Consider the following 15132-nt stretch of genomic DNA (forward strand, 5'->3'; position numbering starts at 1 on the left):
CTTATGAGTGAGTGCATTTCATATTTATGTATCTCGGTGCGTATTTACTGAAAACGTCGTGGGATCATTTATCTTGAAATCTGATTTGATAGTCAACCAATTTACACAGTTATTTCATGTTTAACGTCCTCAGAAAATGACTGCCTTGGAACAATATATTCATTATTAGTATTACATGCAGACGCACATGCTGAGCCTGGCCCTGTGATCCCGCACTGGTGCAGCCGGGTAAAGGTTACACTAGGTGCCGCTTTGGGATCCAAATCAGGAAGAGCATAAACCATGTAGGTGGAAAAGAAGATTCCATAAAGAAAATGGAAAATGTATTGAACATTTCCATGTGTTCTTGAGCTTAGATTATTCTAAACATTATATATGAGCCTATATAGGCTATAACAAACATATAGTATTTAGGCCTATTTGTTATTTTCGCGGATGCACTATTCCATTACGAAAGCAATTTATAACAATTATTCTATTGTATTTGCACGGGCAGCCATAACACTTTGGCGAAAAGTTGTTTAAGAAATGAGTGAGTGAACACTGAACACTAAAACATGCACACAAGACATCCTTGGATTTCACTTTCCGTGACAAAAAAATATATAAATAAAGCTATAATGGCGCCTAATCCAAAACTGTTACGCATTGCATCATTATAAACTTTACATTCTAAACAACTAACAGGACACAATTAATTGTTTTTAAAGTTAATAGTAATGTGTGTCTTGTCAATACATCATATCTTGCGATAGATCCTTATGTGAGGTATAATTTTATTTTCGCCTTTACAAAGAACTTAGCTAATTATTAATTAAGCCTATTATAATTATGTGGAACATTATTAATAGGCATACAACAACACTACTACTACTACTACTACTACTACTACTACTAATAATAATAATACAAAAATTGGTAGACCTATTAATGAATTATATAGTATAATACATTAACTATTCGCGGTTTAGAAGTAGCAGCACCATGCCGTGTGAAATACAGGATTAATAAAGATAAAATGTAATTTTGTCCAAACCACCCGTCATATTGGGTTATATCATTTTGTGCACCAAAACCGGTCTCTATCTAAAAATCATCTTGCCAATCACTGTTACACACTTATAGGCCGACAAACAACTTATTAATTTGCAATCCTGGAAATCTTTAGCGAACTGTATACATGCATGTATTTCGTAGTTTTTATACACTAATTTACATAGGGATATTGTTCCTAAGACTAGAACTAGTCATAAAGCATTGTACTATATTTTCTAATTGAAACAGATACTTAATGAATATAATAAACATCGTCATACGCTATAAACAGTTAAACAAATACATTTTACAAGGATAGTCAATTTGAATGTAGTTTCTTCATTACATGTATGTAGTTAAAGTAGGGCAAACAGGGGGGTATAGGTCTTTCCTTGAACAATGCCGACTTTGCCAAACACATGTTTACCAAGATACCAATAGATATATTAATCTATATTATTCTGTTGGGTTTTAATTTACAACTGTACCATAACCCAATACGGTTATCTTTTGGCAAGATAAGTACGAGGCCTTTTTCCTGCGCAGGTGATAACGAAAACGTTTCAGCGACATTCTTGCAACCAAACACGTCTTACTTCTTTGGCACAAATCACGGATGTCACTACCATACAATTCATTCATATTTCGATTTGTTTGTTTAAATCGATGTGGTCGTACCTGTTGTATCCCTAGGACGAAGTAGGAACATAATTGCACCTTCTCAACCACGATCACACATATAGGAAAAACATATTATTTTCATTGCACCTATTAGAAAAATACCCCCCTTTTCAAGAAATGTTGGACCACAACTTAATGTAAACTATTTGATGTAACTGGTTTAATGCAATAATATGAATTATAATAACAGCAAAAACAATAACTCTGTGCTCGGGTATGTATGCTCTCGTTTGGTTTCGATATAGTTTTCAGCGAGAGAGAGAGAGAGAGAGAGAGGGAGGGAGGGAGGGAGAGATCATTACAGGAGATAGTAGGCAGCCCAGTCCCGACCCTCCTCTCACCCTGCCATTTTTTTAATCGAGGCTGACTCCTCTAATGTCACTCACCCCGCTCGCCCCGCCCACCCGAGTGACGTCACTGCCCAGGATAGGAGCCCATGCCTCTCACGGCCCCCAGTATCAAAAACAGAGCCCAGCTGCAGGCATTGGCTGTGATAAGGAGCACGCCAGCCCTCCTCTTATTCCATGGAAACCAGCTAAGCAATCGAAGAGGTTTCTATATATATATATATATATATATATATATATATATATATATATATATTATTTTGTTGAGCGATGAGTGGACACAATTGCGACGTTCGTGTGAAATAATTTGACCAGAGGGCTTATTCTTCGCAACTCCTTTTCGGCGGAGTTCATTTCCTTCATGTGAAGGCGCAGGACCTGATAATGCTTCCAAGTCCAGTCACTTCTACACCTTTCTCTGTCAAAGACATCCTGAATCTGGAGCAGCAGTCTCAGCAGCACCCCGTCCTGCTACTAGAGCACCCCCATGCGCAGTTGCACCCGGACTTGCAGCCGCAGCAGCACTTCCACACCCCGCCTTCTTGCATGCTCGCCGCTGGGGAGAGCCCTAGCTTCTCGGACGGGGAGGAGAAGATGTCCTACCTGAACTCGCTCTCGGTACCGGACAGCCATGGGGAGGCCAGCATCTCTCCGGATCTGTATGTGCACACGGCGCTGGGACACTCAGCTGAGACCAAACTGGAGGCCGAACTCGAGGATCAGGAACCCAGTAAGTTCATAGAGTTTCTCGTTTCTGTGACTTTCATGCCAGCCAACGCACGTTACGATTTATATGCATTTACTGTATCTGTCCTTTCTCAAAGTGTCGTGGGGTTATAGCTCCTTTATTGCACTGTGGACACGGCTTGACTGATGTATTAACAATTCCACCCACATAAGCAGTAATGGATAAAGAAATCAGCCAGATTAATTAATTATAATAACTTTGTGTCGCCACTCTTGTCTAGGCTAATTCTAAGGTGTCTCTTCTCCCCCAAATTCACAAATACAATACACACACACACACACACACACACACACACACATATATATATATATATATATATATATATATATATATATACTTTATTCGACTTAATTATATATAATGTTTAATCTGACTTTTGACATTTAAAGAGTCTAAAAAATAAAAATAATACCAATTAGACAAAATTCACATTAGGATAGTTCATTGCAAAATTAAATGCATAAGAGTAAATGTTATTAGCACTATAAAGGCATACGAAATGTTTCTGTTTGGAAATCATTCTGAACGTTTAAATGTTAAATTATACATTTAATTTGCAATGCTGGAGAGTGGGGGTGGGTAAAACATTGTAAAACATTAGAGCCATTCAAATATATTTTATCAACGTCATCAATGTAAACAATACAAATCCAGTAAGTGGATTTAAAATGTCAACCCAATGTGTGTGTGTATATATATATAATGTAGTATTTTTAATGTGTTGTCCTGAACAGTGGTAAGAAAAATGAAAACATACATTTCATTTAATAATTATACACATATATACATACATCCCAGTCTCGATACCTATTATGTGTTTAAATTTTATAAATAGCATGTATTGTATTACTTTATAATTTAACATTATGTTTAGCCACATATTACATGCATAACTTATTAAAATAAAAAAGTAATCGAGGGATTCATCTATTCATATTGATTGTTTAGCCACTCTGTAGTGACTTTTGTAGCCTATACTGTTTGTAAAGCCGAGGCTACTTCGGGTTTACGAGATAAATGCTATAAAAGAAGCATTAATCAACTTGACAGGTTTGTTGGAACTCAAGTTTCAATTAGATTGAAGAATTTAATGTCAGGTATATTATTAAAATCAACCGCGTGCCATTTCATTTTACAGCAAGTGAAACATATTGCTACTATTTTTTTAAATTATATTATGCACTTCATTAAATAATAATAATAATAACAATAACAATAACAATAACAATAATAATAATAACACATATTACATAGTATAGAAACAAAGTGGAAATTGTATCCTAAGCGCAATGATTTTCCTTCAGCTCAGCAATATTAAACACATTGATAATACACGGACGCATAGGCGTGCTATACACACGCCCACAGTATTTTTATTTTATTTATAATCTTACAGAAAACTGCATTGTCACAAAGTCTCAGGACTGCGATGACAGCAGACACTCGGACTCGGAGAGGCCGCAGAAGCAGAGGACCAGACGGAAACCGCGGGTCCTCTTCTCCCAGGCCCAGGTGTTCGAGCTGGAGAGGCGCTTCAAACAGCAGCGGTACCTGTCGGCCCCGGAGCGGGAGCACCTGGCCAGCTCTCTGAAACTCACGTCCACGCAGGTCAAAATCTGGTTCCAGAACCGAAGGTACAAATGCAAACGGCAGCGCCAGGACAAGTCGCTGGAAATGGCCGGCCACCACCATCCCCCGCCGCCCAGGAGGGTGGCAGTGCCCGTTTTGGTCCGGGATGGAAAACCTTGTTTAGGGGGATCACAGAACTATAATGCCCCCTATAGTGTAGGGGCAAACCCTTACAGCTATAATAGTTACCCTGCTTATTCCTACAACAACCCTGGATATAATTCCAGTTACAGCTGTACGTATTCCAGTATCCCAGCTCTACCCCCCACCACCACTGCCAACGCGTTTATGAACATGAACCTCAGCAATATCGCCAGCCTCGGCAGCTCTGCCCAGCCTCAGACACACCAGGGCAGCGCGGTGTCGCCGTGCCAAGGGACACTGCAGGGCATCCGAGCCTGGTAGCTACAACACGCCACCAGTCATTACATGTATATTGCTGGCGTTCACTTTTTATGGAAATACATATTTTTGAATAAAAGAAAAGGGAAAAAACAGTTTCGCTTATCGAAGTAGGAATTTAAAATAAATAATTCCATCAAACCATGAAATCGTGTTACATTACTCCAGTAACTCTAGGAAACCAAGCCAAGGACTGTTGTTTTTAAGTGTTAATTATATATATATATATATATATATATATATATATATATATATATATATTTTTTTTTTTTTTTTTTTAATGTACAAATCCACAATGTATTACGTTTTAGCCAATAAAATGAACGAGTATTATTATTATTATTATTATTATTATTATTATTATTATTATTATTATTATTATTATTATCGTATAAAACTTCAATAAACCCTATAGGGATTCTGAACGAAACAGTATTTATTACAATTCTCTTATACAATGATAGCCAAGTTAAAACCATGTCGGATTTCTATCTGTAAAACAAACAAAGGCTTCGTGACCCCTGGAATTAAAGGTCATTGGGAACACAGGAGACCAGTGTAATGATGACCGGATTACTTCACATGAAATTCAGATACCCTCTCTTGTTGAGGGGGGGGACCTAGCTGATTGTTTCCACTGGAACCAAAGCACATCTTGTTTTTAAGGACATTTAATTATTCTACACGAAGTTCTATTTCAAGTTTGTTTTTGTGTTTTTTTTGTTTTCCCTCCGGAAATAGAAACATTCAGAGGATTGTAATTTTTTTTTATTTTTTTTTAAGCCACGAAACAGTGTTTGATACCTTTTTCCCTGAGAAAACATACAACACTCAGAAAGACAACATTGGCATTGAATGTACCACTGAACTTCTGAAGTGTGTAGATTGGGGTTTGTCAGCGCACAAACCCAAATGGACCTCTCCAAATCCACTGTAAAGACATGTTCGTTGTGTTGGATCTGTATATAGCATGTTGGAATGTATTTGCTCGTCGTAAGAAGGATCCCCCAAGTTTGTATAAAACACTTCCTGCTTAAAAGAATATTGAAAATCACTATGGAATCTAATAAAAGAAATGAGATGCAGTCATATGGCGATGCTATATTAATTCTTTTATTTATTTATGTATTTATTTATTTATGTATTGATCCGAAAATGTGTTTCAGGAAACATCATTGTAATGTTTTCTGAAAACAATTTGATAAAGACCATTCGCTGGTCTATTAGGTGCCTCGCTGGATAATTCAATTCTCCACGTCCTGTTTCGCATTTTTTTTTTAATCTAAAAAAAATCATGCATCGATGTTGCATTACCTACTGTACCTCAATTGATGAGATTTTCATATAATCAAGTGAAAGAAGAAGAAAAAGCTTTGCGCGCAGATTCGTTATCCATTTGAAAAACAGGAAATTGGAAATCATACATAAAACCTGGTTCGTACATCTGAATTCTTTATGAAAAGCCATTTTAGGCGTTGGTTGCAGCGATTTTCGCTTTGTTAGCCTCTTGCCATTTACCAAAAATGTCTTGCTGAAGCCAGTTAGAAAGGGCAACCCAGGCACACTCGAATTAATTGTCCAAGTGCCAAGTGGTGTGAAAGGAGGAAGTTATTCTACATTGAGGAGCTTTGAGGACGCGATTAGGCATCTAAAATACCCTGAAAGAAGCAGTTCGAGTTGGGTTGGAAGGTAGGAAGAATAGCCTTTATTGGATTCATGAACAAAAGGTGTGTGGTAGGAAGGCTGGGTCCTCAGCAAAGACAAAAGGGCCCAAGAGCTGCAAGATTGACGTCCTTAAATATTCCTCATTGATGCGGAGGCGGGGGCATTATTTTAGCTGGCTGGCTAATAGGAGGATGGATAAAAATGTGTTCAGTTTTGTTCGTTGCTTTTTGTTAGCGAAGAAAGGGGGTCTGATTAGGGGGAGAGCTCTCCTGCGGGGCTTCTCCAGGGCAGGCAGCCTGGAGGTTACAGCGGGAGGTTGGTGTCTGAATGAAGGGTCATTATTGCTACAAGTTTAGCCATTTCTCTATTGCGAAAAAGGGAGAGGCCTGAAACTGAGGGGGATTGAGAGGGACAGGAGAAAGAAAGGGAATCAAGGTATAGAAACTCACAATGAATAAAGGCCATATGAACAAGTTACTTTACCACCGATTTAGATTTATGTTCAGAATGAAGGAGAATACAACTGTGTTACAGATTACAGCACAGAAAACATAGGATATAATTTAAATTTTTGTAATAAGGATAACACAATATCAACCGATCAAAACAGGCTAGGTTATTATTTGGTGTGGGTGTATCTGATTTTTCTGAGTATTTTCTTGCGCTTTTTCCAATTATGTGTCACTATGGAAATAAATACGAAAATGGGAACGTAATGATTTGCACCTGACCATGGAGGGTTGTAGATATTTAGGTCTGAATGTGTCTTTGTCTGTTGTCAGAATGCAAATCATGACATTTGTATGAAAAAAAAAAATCTAAAAAACAAATGTGAACGTAATTTAATGATTTCCGTAATATAGTAGAAATATCGCACTGTAGCCTATCAAGCTTAAACGTATACAACAACTATCTGATGTGCCTAAGTGATAGATACATGAACAAATATAAGCTTTTAAAAGCACCAGTCTCAGCATTCTTGCAAGGAGCAGTACAGTGAAAATGAAAATATGACAAACAAACAACCAAACACATTTGACAAAAGAGAGCAAGCACCCACACGTTTTTACAGACCCAAATAGACAGGGGCTTTAATTCTAAGTCAGACGAGCTTGTTTTAACTAGAACACAAGATCCACCAAAATCAGACTCGTTAAAGTAATTAAAAAAAAAACCAAGTGCTGATATTTCAGCTCCATAAAGGTAGGTTTTTTTTTTAAGAAACAAGTAATGGCATGAAAATGGAATGTGTTTATTTTCCTATTTCAACTGTTTGATTTGATTCCAAGAATTGAAATGAAGGGACAGCGCAGTTGGTGCGCAGATTGTGTATTATCTGAGACAGCACTGTACATGGCGGTGGGTTACAGCACAGAGCCGCATACCAAGCCAGGGAGAGAGACGGGAAGCAGAAAGTATACAGTCAAAGTTTAAAATGAGTTCGGGCAGAAATGGGACATAAAGCAGACAGCCTGTAGCCGTCATTGGGGCTTTGGAAGTTGCACAGGCACATCAGTGCAGTGGCAGAAAATAATCATAAAAAAACGATGTATACAAATCGTACTACGAATTGCATGCAGCAATTTACAGTCTGCGCTTTTTAAATGAGAAATTGGTCTCAAACTGCCACCGAATCACTTAATTTATATGGCTAAAGGTGAAGAAAGTGGACACGTTATATGTCCCTTTGAAATTAATTTATTAAGCAACCGAATGTATTTACTTTGCAAACAACTTCGTACAATGCCCTCCTGAAAAACTCGGAGTAAATGTCTACCCGTGGGGATTATGTATTACTGCGAGATGCGTGCCACAATGTGAGGGTAACACGTAGAGGGGGCACGTAGGTCTGCCCAACAAATTCAGCATTGACCCAGCAGCTTATATGTGTGGTAAGCTTACATATTTGAAGTATTATTGAAGTATTTTAAAACTTGCAACCTTTTTTTAGAAAATGCAATTCAATCCACAGTGAGCCAAAAAAGAAAGATAATTTCTTCTGTATGGTATGAAATGGGTTCATATTCCACTTGAAACGCCTCCTTTTTGAGTCAAAAACGCAAGTTTCTAAAATAATATTGTTTTCCAAATGTATTGCAAGTATTATAGTATCATTAATAGTATTATTAATAATAATACATATTACCCAATTTGTTGATATTATTGCAATTAATTGTACTACACAATTTTAAAAATCACAAAATTATTTAAAATAAATAAATAAATAATATATTTTATGAACGAAATAACTGGTCAATTTGTGGATCTGTAAATTATTTTCTCAATATGTTATTCATTTTACAGTGCATGTGATTTATATTCACCTCACATTCCCGCTGAACGTCTTTAAGCGATAAGGACAAGTGGATAACAATTTTTATGAAGTTGGGATAATTTTGAAGTAGTTTAGATTTTTTTTAACAACTGTTTAGCGTTAATGTGTTTTAGTTGTGAGGGACATCCTATAAAACCATCGTCAGAAACTACCCCTCACTGCCACACACAGCAACTGCCCTCCTTCCAGACCAGAGAAGACGCCTTTCAGTCAGATTATTTGCTAATCTTCAATCGGCAAAGCAATCCGGACTTTACTTAACATCTTTAAACTACTGCATGAATCTCAGGGGCTCTACTATAAACCGCTCTGCTAATCCCCTGTTAGGGTAAAACAAACTCCACTCTGTGTATCAGCAGTCCCCTAATGCACTGGTGCTATTAATGGAGATTAATTGGAGAGTAAACAAAGACAGAGCAAGGCTGGGTCCCGGCTGATAGCCAAGGTGTCCCCCTTCCCACTGGCTACTGCGCTGCCGGCTGGACATACCTGGTGTCAGGATAAGTGGCCCAAGTAGTTGATGTATGTAAATAGAGTTGGCGACAGTGTGGCGAGGCCTGGGGACGCAACCTCACCAAGGCGCATTGACACAAGTTCTGGTGGAAGGGACCGAGATCCGTATCTCCTGTAAAGGCTGCAGCTCACCCGGTTTTCTCTCTGACTGTCTGGTTTCCCCAAACAACTTTAAACAAAAGGTCTCCTGGACAACAAATCAAGAACAAAAGCGCAACAGAGGCTCTCCAGAAATGGGAAACGTCTACTTACGCGTCTACAGGTGCATAATTCCAGTGGAATTCAATCACACTTTATTGAGGTTTACTTGAATTATATGTCTATTAATTGCAATTTGTATTAAAGGAAAATCCTGCTTTTACAGAAAAATGTGACACATTTTAATAATAAATTGGCTATAATATACAAACTATTATAAAGCGAAATAATGAAAATAGGCTCATAATGGCAACGTTTGTATTTTATATAATTTATTTGTGTTGTTAATTGTACTCAGGAGTGTAAATGAATATAACTTGGTTTAACAGGATTGTCCAAGAGCATGCAACAATGAGTAGTAACATTCGTAATGGAAAGAAGTTACTACATTTACATTACGTGACGGAAGTAATCATTTATATTTTTTCCATTACCAACCAATACATCTACTGAGCTGCCTCCATTGACTGGCTATCCCATTACTAAACATTACTGGAACTCATTTTATTTGACAAAAACGTAATCCTACTGCTGAAACGTGTGTGAGTGTTTAAATTAAAATATTTACAACACACCACCACAGCCACATCCTGTCCCCCAAAACCCCACCACCCCACCCCCATTTTCTTACGCCTCCTGGAATCGGATACATTAGAGACAGATAATTGGAGACGTTTGACCTTTAAAACACCATCAGCAATAATTCTTCCCCTCCCCCCCCAATATTACTGCAGTTGTGTGAGCACAGACCCCTTCGGCTAACCAGGTCTGTATGAGTAGACTGGAAATGTATGTAACCATCACTGAATATTTCACTGTGCCTTGGTACAACCCTGGTACGATATACAAATATTGGCTTTATGAATCTCCATGATAAATCATCAATTATCAAGATATTGTCTCTTCAGGTTTTACTTTTTATGTGTCTATATACACTTAAAGGAATATTTCCTCTTCCTTACCCACAAGGCAATTGTAGGCTAACTGGATGTTCACTGTACAATTCCACTTCAGTGAAAATATATTAAACACAAAATAATAGATATGAAGGAACATAATCTGTGATCAGGTTCTCGACAGAAAGGATATTTAGGAGTTGAGGGGTTGGTGTTGTCATTATTAAACAATAATTAATTAATTAATTTGAATTTATGTTCGTAATCTCCGGAGATATTTACTTCGGTATGCAGATGAAGGGGTTATGAAGGATTCATTTAATATATTTAAAATACCAATAATTATAAATCATTCCGTACTTATTCACGTTACTCTGAATGGTGATATATATCTATAAAGGGAAATTACTACTTTATTAATAAGAGTGACAATCTAATTAAGCCTACTCATGCACAAAATAATTTACCAGCTGTCAAAAAATAAACAATATCTGAAAATGGATGCTAGATTTTCCAATAAACAGATTCTTCCCAGGTGTAGAAAAGGTATAGGTTTTCTGCATGGCTTCATCGAATTAAATCAATATTTATCTTACCTACTAAAGCTGACCTGTGGGACACAGAATAGTGATTTCTCACACAAACAGAAGAGCAGCTATCAGTGGCTCTGGAAATCAGTCAGCAGATTAGAGCTCTTCTGCAATAAACCAAAAACAGGGATAATGGGATAAACGCTGTAACAGTCATAACAAACCAGTTTTGTGTTGTTTTATTTAGACATAATGCTACACTTGAGATACAAATCTCACACTCAAGTGTCCCGGAAATACAGCCACAGTGTAACAAAAAAAACTGAATCGAAACAAACAAGAATTTGCAGATGTGGCTTATGTAAACAGCACATTACAATACAATTTCAAACATTAAATAACTATATTAAAGAACTGCTCACCATCTGTCTGACAACTTATATGAACTCTAAAGAATGTGAAGAATTTAATTTAAATTATACAGTGTACACAGTACTCATTTTGGAGCGACTATAAGGGACTGGAGACGAGTATTTTGAGTTACATGTCCAGAGTCCTCAGCCCTGGATGCTGCTGGTGGGACCTGAACAACTTCTAGAACTGCAGGTAAAGAATACATTTATTTATATAAGAAGTTCTTATGTATTGAGTCTCTGCAAAAAGCCTGATATGACTGCTAATCATATGAGGTGGGTTCGGAGACATGGCAGGAGGGTCTGAGACACTGCTGTCCAAATCCAGCTGCTCAGAGCTCAGTTCCCCTCCTCAGATGACACACAAGAGCAGGACCTATAATTGATGATCCTTACTGAGGTCTGCAAAAAAGTATTTAAAAAAGTTTTTCTGAAAAGACATGGAGTCCGGGGACCTCCAAGGATCACAGCTGAGTCGTTTATCAACCAGCACTGCTTTAATATTTATTACACACACAAGTTTACAGGGTAACTATTAGCAAGCCAACTTATAACAAACACTGAACTTTCTGGGAAAATCCAGCATGTAGCAATCAAATATTGGCCGGCTTTTGGTCCCGAGTTTATTTATGTTTCGAGCAACTATTACGCACAGCATGTTTACAATACGTTGGAATACACACAGTCCAAATGCATTTCTATTTAAATAAGTGTGCCAAAACCAAAAATTGCTAATCGCTAGCATGTCCAGACCTTTTAAGTATAATCAGCCTCCTTTAGGATGCCTTCAAAAAGAAACTTAAGGTGTACAAGTCTTGACATCTCGCTATCACTCTATCTATGGCGTGCATACACTTTGTCAAACTGTATTGGTGCCATGCAGTAGAGACAGTTGCTCGGAAATCTTGTTTACACTTCGATCCCCCATATGGCCGTTCCCCAGTGAAGACTAGTAATGCTATTTCACTTTAAATTAACATCTATTTCTGATGCAAGACCATATTTGTACATTGGAAGGTATAGGTTATGGTTATTTGTGAGTTTTGAATATGGACTTGCTATAGATATTGTTACCTTTGACTGCTGTTTATGTTAAATAGATAATGGTAGATAGCAGCAAGAATGGGCACTCAATGTTAAATCATTAAATCTCTCCGTATCTCAAAAACCATTTGAAATGGGAGTCTTTCGCCATCTAGTAGCGGACAGGAGAATGACAACTCTACTTCTGAGAGTGTTGGGGGGGTTGAAGATAACTGCATATCAGCATGTAGAGATTTAAGTATTAACTGAAATTACATTTGTTTGTCACCATCTAACATGAAATAGAATTTGAAAATGGCAAAAAAAAAAAAACTCTGAAATGCACAGAAATGTAAATGCAACCACATTCAACGGTATGGAAATTATTTATTTAATTATACCAATACGTGCAACAAGTGGATACATTCATGTGTGTGTGAGAGCGAATTAATAAGAATAAGAATAATAAAATAATCTTGTTTTGATTCCTTAAACTATAAAAATGATAAGTACAACTTTGATGAGACTAAACAGCCTGGGGTCTACTGTAAATTGGGGAAGCGCTCAGTGAGGTTGTTTTCCCGTTTAAAATATATTTGTGTTAAGAACCCGGTCATATATCTGTACTTCATTGTGTAAAGTTGGATTCAATATAAAACAACCTGTCACAGGGAGATGACTCTTGTCTTGTCAAGACGTTTTTGTCTTAAGTGGTCACAAGGTGGCGCTATAACCTAGTTCAATTACTGATCCATCCGTGCCTTATTTGTTTTCAGATTGAAGGCGAAAATGCTCCATCAATGTTCAGTCGCATAATTAGAAATAAGCATGTATTTCCAAAGGACCATTCCGTCAACCAGACTTGCGAGTACGCCTGCTTTTATACCGTCAGTTAATTTTGTTTAGCGATTCTGTATATATTTTAAAAAAACATTATTTTATTGCAAACCCCTTCTGTTTAAATATAGCATCCTACCAGTGTCTTATATACAAATAATCAATTCGATTCGGTAAACATGGGGTGGTCCAGCATTCACTGAAAAACGAAATGCGTAACAATGCAAGTCCATTGTTCATAAGTTTTTCAAGATTTTTGTATTATTATTCTGGAGAACAAATGTGGATACTGTGTCTAATATATTTAATCACAACCAACTGTTCAAGTAGCGCTATAACTATTATAAAAAAACATTGTTAAAACGTTTACATTGCCTCCAGAAACCATTTCATCATGGAAAAGACCAAAGAATAAGACTTCCATTGAAGTTAAGCGGATTTTAATTCCCCATTTGAGACTCATGTTGAATCTCTCCTTACCCTGCTGCAGTGCTGCATGAAGATGTCTTCTCCTTGAATCCCCCCACACAATGTGTCTACAGAAAAACCGACAGATGGACCTGGGAGCCCCCAGCCCTCATCCGCTGCGTCGCCGCACTTCAACAAGAGAGAGAGAGAGAGAGAGAGAAACGAGTATTAGATATATGTATCATTGATGGAAGGCATAAAACACACTAATAGACATGGGTGTGGATGTAGATAGACATGCAATTAAACATGTAATCGTGCATGGGTGAGTGTGTTATGATTTAATCAAGAATAAATACGCATTTCACGCCTTCTTGTGGAGACTCGGCGAGCGGACGCTTTAAATCGCTTCTTAAAAGCCGGGAATATTGTAGAAGAGTGTCGATTGTGCTGTATTGAATGAATACAAAAACTGCACGGATTTCGATGAATGAAGATGTCAAGTGCACTTCAGAGTTAAGGGCTGTGCCATGTTCCGCACCTGCTGTTTTTACAGCGCCCTTCCTGCGCCAAAGGGTTGGCGCTCCTCAGTCAGCGCAATGAAAACTGTTTCACCAAAACCAAGAAATTATCACTTCATAATGAGGACAGAGACCACAGCTGTTATTTATAAAACATCAAGTTATGCACTGCCTCCTAACGCCTGCTATTCGTGTAATGTAAGACTTTCAATCTATTCATGTTTCTGCAAAGCTATTTATACTGGTGTGAGTGGAAGTTCTTATAACCTGATTCATTGCGTCTTTACGCATTAGAAATACATTTATCAATAAGCAAGTATCAACCACCGTACTCATATCTCATATAAAACAACTCAAACCATGTATCCCAGGTGAAGCAGTGATGTTTTTCAACGTCTCGTTTCCAACGCAGGTTACCTGACGCATGTCTATACCCTTCAGACATCTCATATGGCTCATCGGAGCTGATTTTATCTGCAAAGTTCTCAAAATAGATGGGAGGATCTGTCAACAAACTAATCTTGTAGGGGGGAAAAGCTGCCCAAGCTTGTTCTCCGTTTAAATAAGAGTGACGCCTGTGGCACACACCTGCGATCAAAACACTAGGCTATCATGATGATTATTAGTCCATATTTGAGTAAAATGGGAATACTTAAACATTACACTCTCACACATTCCCATCATATATTAGACAGGCTCTAGATAAAGCCAAACGTCCAACAGTAACATTGTAAGGATGTGAATGTGGTTTAGGTGGAATGATTGTTTTGATTAAACCAAACCCTTTCACTATAAATATGTGAATATCACGGTGCAGGATCCATCCATTAAATCATCTGTATATAATGCTGATTTTGATCTAATTTAATTTACAGATCCCTGCCATTTTTATTACTTTAGCACAACATCAAAAGTGCATTGGCTTTCCAATATCCTTTTGAATATTATTAG

The 15132-nt window shown here is 37.5% G+C and overlaps 1 protein-coding gene across 1 annotated transcript; it reads left to right on the forward strand.

The window, feature by feature from the left end:
* Nucleotides 1-2204: 2204 nt before the first annotated feature.
* On the forward strand, nucleotides 2205-5927 carry nkx2.3 (NK2 homeobox 3). Its single transcript, XM_066693464.1, has 2 exons — nucleotides 2205-2793; nucleotides 4208-5927. The coding sequence occupies exons 1-2, from the start codon at nucleotides 2448-2450 to the stop codon at nucleotides 4843-4845; spliced, it is 984 nt and encodes a 327-aa protein (XP_066549561.1). The 5' UTR covers nucleotides 2205-2447; the 3' UTR covers nucleotides 4846-5927.
* The last annotated feature ends 9205 nt before the right edge of the window (nucleotides 5928-15132 follow it).

The sequence above is a fragment of the Amia ocellicauda genome, chromosome 20, assembly GCF_036373705.1.
Source record: "Amia ocellicauda isolate fAmiCal2 chromosome 20, fAmiCal2.hap1, whole genome shotgun sequence".
NCBI lineage: Eukaryota > Metazoa > Chordata > Actinopteri > Amiiformes > Amiidae > Amia > Amia ocellicauda.